The sequence below is a fragment of the Lissotriton vulgaris genome, chromosome 6, assembly GCF_964263255.1.
Source record: "Lissotriton vulgaris chromosome 6, aLisVul1.2, whole genome shotgun sequence".
In the NCBI taxonomy this organism is placed as follows: Eukaryota; Metazoa; Chordata; class Amphibia; order Caudata; family Salamandridae; genus Lissotriton; species Lissotriton vulgaris.
Window position 1 is genome coordinate 496,667,205 of NC_141694.1, and position 6,000 is coordinate 496,673,204.

At 46.4% G+C, this 6,000-nt stretch overlaps 1 protein-coding gene across 1 annotated transcript in view; it reads right to left on the reverse strand.

Annotated features, from left to right (window-relative positions):
- CGAS (cyclic GMP-AMP synthase) overlaps positions 1-5,531 on the reverse strand; it is a 271,868-nt gene extending 266,337 nt beyond the window's left edge. Inside the window, 1 exon segment of the mRNA XM_086926500.1 lies at positions 4,847-5,531. Within this exon segment, the coding sequence (XP_086782626.1) occupies positions 4,847-5,413 (567 nt within the window). The 5' untranslated portion in view covers positions 5,414-5,531.
- Between the last annotated feature and the right edge of the window lie 469 nt (positions 5,532-6,000).

A 6,000-nucleotide genomic window follows, 5' to 3' on the forward strand; every position in this document is an offset into this window, starting at 1 on the left:
TTTACACTCAGCCCAGGGGGGTGTCAGTGGTGTTTAGAATATTGAAGAAAATACATAGCATTCTTGTTGTGTGTTTATTTTGTGGGATGGGGCGGTCCTAAGATGCCTGTGGTGGTGGTGGTGGGGTGGGGGCAGAGAAGGAGCACGGGGATCCATTCTCACTGTCCGAAATTATCCCGTGCAGCTAGTTAGTAACCCCTGGTATTTAATGGCGCTGGAATCGCTGAACGTGGATGGTCTGTGAATTAACAGGAAGGCCTGGTATGTGGATGAATCTGGATTCGAGAATCATACGTTATAGGATTATTTAAGGCAGGGTCCTGCGAGAGAAGGGACAAGAATGAGGGGGTGCATGCAATAAGGATTGTTTTGTGCAGTGCAACAGGGGCACCCTGGAGCCACTCCGGTTCACCATTACTAGAGGGATTCTGCACATGGCCTGGGGGGGTTGCCAATGTGTACGTGTCTTTGGCTTTTTTTAAAATAATAAATAGGATGACTATTTCTGTCTATTAGCAGGCATGTCTAGCCAAAAATAGTGCTGCAAACATTCCAATCCGCGATCCATTCGAGAATGTCTTCATTTTAGAGGTTCCTGCTGAGAAGTATTATTAGCCTCCAAAGGCACGCTGTCTTGTAAGTGATCAGCTGTCAGATACATGCTTGCATGCTCGCTTTCTGAGATTTATAGATATAAAGGTATTTGTTTGAAATGTTAAGATTCATGATTCTCTCTCCCCTGCACAATGGCCTCTTTACTATCCTAACAGATTATGTTGTCGACGCTGAGACTCGACCCTGGCCCCCCAGCTCCATAATGTCCGTGTTCCCGTTCCTTCCCGCACCCCCCCCCCCCCCCCCACCTCCCGCTGTTCGTGTCTCCGGCCGTCTGTCCCACCTCATTTACATTAGAACATCTTCAGTCCTGCTCTTTAATAACCAGCTCCCGCAACAACTCCCCGTGCCAAGTCCTCGCACACACTGTTGCCTGCTTGTGCCTCTTTGTGCCCCTGTTGCCTGCTTGTGCCTCTGTGTGCCCCTGTTGCCTGCTTGTGCCTCCGTGTGCCCCTGTTGCCTGCTTGTACCTCCGTGTGCCCCTGTTGCCTGCTTGTGCCTCTGTGTGCCCCTGTTGCCTGCTTGTGCCTCCGTGTGCCCCTGTTGCCTGCTTGTGCCTCCGTGTGCCCCTGTTGCCTGCTTGTGCCTCCGTGTTCCCCTGTTGCCTGCTTGTGCCTCCGTGTGCCCCTGTTGCCTGCTTGTGCTGTGTGGGTGTGTGTGGAGGGCTCTGTGTGGCTGTGTGTGTGGGAAGCTTTGTGTGGCTGTGTGTGTAGGAAGCTTTGTGTGGCTGTGTGTGTGGGAAGCTTTGTGTGGCTGTGGGTGTAGGAAGCTTTGTGTGGCTGTGTGTGTGAGGGGCTTTGTGTGGCTGTGTGTGTGAGGGGCTTTGTGTGGCTGTGTGTGTGGGGGGCTCTGTGTGGCTGTGTGTGTGCGGGGCTCTGTGTGGGTGGGTGTGGGGGGGCTCTGTGTGTGTTTGTGTGTGTCATTTGCGAGAGATAAAGCTAGTGGCATTGTAAATGACAATGCCATTTATTTATGTTAAAAAAAATATAAATAAAAATAATGTCAAGAGCAATGCCAATAGCTCTAACTTTAACAAAGGCAAAACCATTGCATTGTAAATGCTTGTTGTAGTCTAGGTTTTTCCTTTGCAATCTGAGACTTGTACTGCTCTTTCATCCCATTACAAAATAAGAACAGTGTGTCATAGAAAGTCAATCAAAATCAGTACAAAAGGAGTCAGATTTCCTACATATTGCTGCTGGGCAGCAATATATTTCTAACAATTATTAGAATGTGCTAGCCACTCAAGGGTAAAAATGCCCATCACCCACTGCTACCATACGCCGACTGAACAGAATCATACCATATATTTTTGGTATTTTATCTCACACTTGGTTTTATTAGAGACCAGACGAACAACTCGAACATATGCCAGAGAAACTTGTGAGCTCTGTATCTTCAGCAGGCAAGTGTCATAGAGCTGACAAACTAGGACATAAATCCAAGAAGCAATTTTGGGAGCTCCAACCTGCAGGCTTGTGAGTCTGACGGGCCACAAGGCTAGTCTGCAAGTCAAATTTCAAGCTTGGCCAGGCCTGGTTAGAACCTGTCCATTCAGATTGTTAAAAAGACGCACATTCTGGCCCCATTACAATAATGTAAAATTTGTGGGCTGGAGTACTAACTGAAAAGGAGATGCATACCACCAAAAACCCACGGGACTGTCAAGTATACATTAAAGCTTTCCATGTATGTTCAATTACACTTACGAACAAGTTGGTAAATGCCTGGGTGTCATACGCATCTGGAAATTCCCTCTTGAACTTTTCTCAGCATCCGGAGTTAAGTTTAAAAGTGCTGAGAGGGTGTTACTTACATGAATAGAAAGCTAAGAACATCAGGGAGAAGTGAAAGCAAAATGTTACTTTCAGTAGCATAAGCCATCCAACCTTACTGCAGGGTTGTTACGTGAATGGATATGTTTAAAACCATATGACATACATTGCTCCAAGTACCATCTCCTCAGGGATGATAAAAGGGCCAAAATATATTAGTGGGGCATCCACTCAGGGAGACCACCCGCGCCATGCTCTAGCAGGCACATGCTAGGAATGGCACCCACCCCATCCTTTATTACCTGCTGCTTTAAGGCCGGAGTAGGCACCCCTTTTTAATCCCATGCCATCTCCAGAACTCAATGTTCGATTCCTTGGTCGCAAATACCACCCACCCTTTCTAGCAGAAGGGTCAAGAGGGCTACAGATGGCAGAGCACTAATCGAAAATTACACCATTAAATACCGTGTTTTTGTAACAGCAGCTGCTACATGCAATTTACAAGCTGATTCACTGCTGCTGTAAAGTCAGCCATCGGCCCATGTGGATAAGGGGGTACAGAGTCATAATGACACAGCCAAGGGGAGAAGAATCCGAAATTAAAGGGTGAGGGAGCTAATAGGGCATGTATGGACAGGGCCGAGTATGGCCATTAATAGTCCTGTTCAAAGTGAATGTAGATGAAACACTCCCACTGGAAATGGAGATCCATCCAGAGTACCTTACTGCCTGCCCCTCACCAGAAGTGGACATCTACCTAGCATGCCTGGTAGCCTGAAGGTGAATAAACCAGGGTGTCTGTAAAATTGTGACTGTCGAATCAAGGCCACTATCGGTCCATGATTGACTGAGGCAGCTACCAGAAGGGGATGGCCACACAGCAGGGCTAATCGATTGAACTAACCGAACATGTCTGCTGTAAAATGTGACCATTAAAGCACAGTCATTGGGAGGGAAGGTCACCCGGTGGGCATGATTGACAGACATGGCTACTGGAAGTGGACAACCACCCAACACACCTGAATAGCAGAAGGTGTACGAAACAGAGCTATGTTAAGCTTAAGACCACGTTGTATACTTGGATTTCTCATGAGTAAGGTAAACAGGGCTACTGAACGGGCTCAACTGTACTGCTACGTGGTATGCCTGACTGGAGGAAAAGTTGGATGGTACCAGGTCTGGTGGTTAGATGGCACAGAAGGAAGTGACTGGCAGTGAATGTTAACAGGGGTGGAAGGCAATAGTAGAGCACTGTCTCTTTTAATGTAGCACACAAAGTGAACGGAAAATGTATTGCAAGGTAAAGCAACCACTGAACTGCAGTCTAGTCTCTTTCATTGAAACAGGGGTGCACATAGATGTCGAAGTGGACAGGATCTATTGAGGACAATGTTCCACAGCTTTTTTCGTTTTAACAAAACATGTCCCATATTTTTTGTTAAAGAACAACTGTTCATGAATAGTTAATGCAGACCTTGAGTTGTCTCGGGTCGAAAGGAAAGAAGGGAGCTCAGTGTCAACGTAAGGATATGTGGGGCCCTGGGCATGGCATATGTTGGGGCCCCCAGTTCAGAACTACTTTGATTTTTATTGCATATGATATTGTCTGCTAATTCATGACACATAATGCCAAGCAATATCAAATTATACTTAAACTTTAACAGATGGGGGTCACACAGAAATGGCTGACATGGGTCTTTCCCAGTGTCCCAAAAAATCCTTCTGGATGCCACTAGGTAGAGAGAGAAAGAGAAGGAAGTAGAGATAGGCAGAGAGGGTGAGTGACTGAGATGGGGAAATACAGGTGAGAAAGTCTGGGATCACTATCCCAGTGGGCTCCTGTGAACGTAGTAGCCCTGTGCAATTGCCCACCCTTAAAATGTCTCTAAGGGAGTCTCTGGTACTGTAAAGGAAGAGAAGGGAAAGTCACCAAACAGAAATAATACTTCTTTGCATGTTGCTGCAACATGTAACAATGTAAATGTGTGTAATTCGTAAATCAGGAAATCTAACTTTTGAAAGCACTGTAAGTTCTTAAGATATTTGTTCACATTTTGAAGTAATCTATACTGTGTTTAATACCTTTTTTTAATGCGGCAGACTGTGCTCTATCGTAATACATTTTCAGACAATTTTTTTAACATATATATTCTCAGTGATTTCTGAAAAAAGGCTCTACAGAAACACGCCATTATTCCCTAGTGCACTAGGCACTATTCAAACTAGTGACTTTCTCGTGAAACACACAAATCTAAAATTACTGCAGTAACCACATGAGCTTTCCTACTAGAACAATGCCTGTCTCACGAATTGGTTTCACTTTCGTTTATCGTTTAAGGTGTGTGTGCCTTAACTGCTTTCGCATCATATTTTTGCAGGAGTACGGCCAACAACATTTTTACAAACTAATGTGTTGTACACACAGGATTTGCCCTTAATCACAGGACAGAACTCACCTTCACCTTCTCGTAGTAGCTGCCCGTGGGCAATCTCTCGATATCTGCAAACATGGGGTGTTCTTTGATGCCGCGAATAAGGTCGCTAATTAAGGGGTTCACGTCTTCCACAGCCCGCGAGATCTCGTCCGCGCGGAGCCGTACGCCGTTCGCCACATCCCTCAAAGACTTGCCCCGGCTGCTGTGAGGGGGTGGTCGGGGTGAAATTGGAGAGGTGGCGATCAACTCCCGGGGTGATGAGCACCCCGGGGACTTTAATGGTTTGGTGGTGGAACTTGCTACAGGGCTGGAAGATATCGGTACCGGAGCCTTAGCCCCGTCTGTGCTGGAGGGGCCGCTGGCGGGAACAGACTTGCCTTTACCCCTCGAACTGGCTTTTTTGGTTGTTGTCTCACCTTCACTTGTTGACTTCGTAGCCCCTGTTGCCCCCTTTTTGCTACCCCTTTTGATGGTATCCCGTGCCTGTCCATCAGTCTGCGAAGTCGCCTTGGTTTGTGCCCCTCGACCCCTGGGGGCAGGAGTCTTTCCTCTGCCCCCCTCCTGGCCCGGCTTCTTCTCGTCCCCCATGATATCCGACAACTGCTCAATGCTGCCCAGTGCAGCGGGCGAACCCGGAAGAAAGGGGAACTGCCAAAAGAGGAGTGAGGTTCAATTAGAAGAAACATAATATTGTTTACACTATGCAACAGTGCTGGAAAGGAGAAAAAACACATTACGGGATCCCATCAATTGAAGGTCAAGGCGTGGCAGCAGAAAGGGGTGGAGTCACGAGGGGCGGATTCGCGAAAACGGGAGGCAAATTATCCTCTTCTGCGAGTCAAATTATCCTCTTCTACTAAGCGCCAGATCCCATGTAGCAGTATATTCTGAACTCGTTTAATTAATTTATCACAAAGAAGCTCCAATTTAAAATCCCTTTTAAAGTTAAGGCACATGCTTCATTACTCTGAGTGTGCACAGCAATTTTTAGGGGATAATAATGCAGGTAAACTAAGCATTCTTAACATATAATGCCTAAAGGTATGAATTATGTGTACCCCCTACACCTTGTATCGCTCATTGTCTTATGTAACATTGTCTGTACATTGGTTTACCCACTTGTATGATTCATTGTTTGTATGCTATATGCGTTGTGAAGCACTCTAATACCCTAC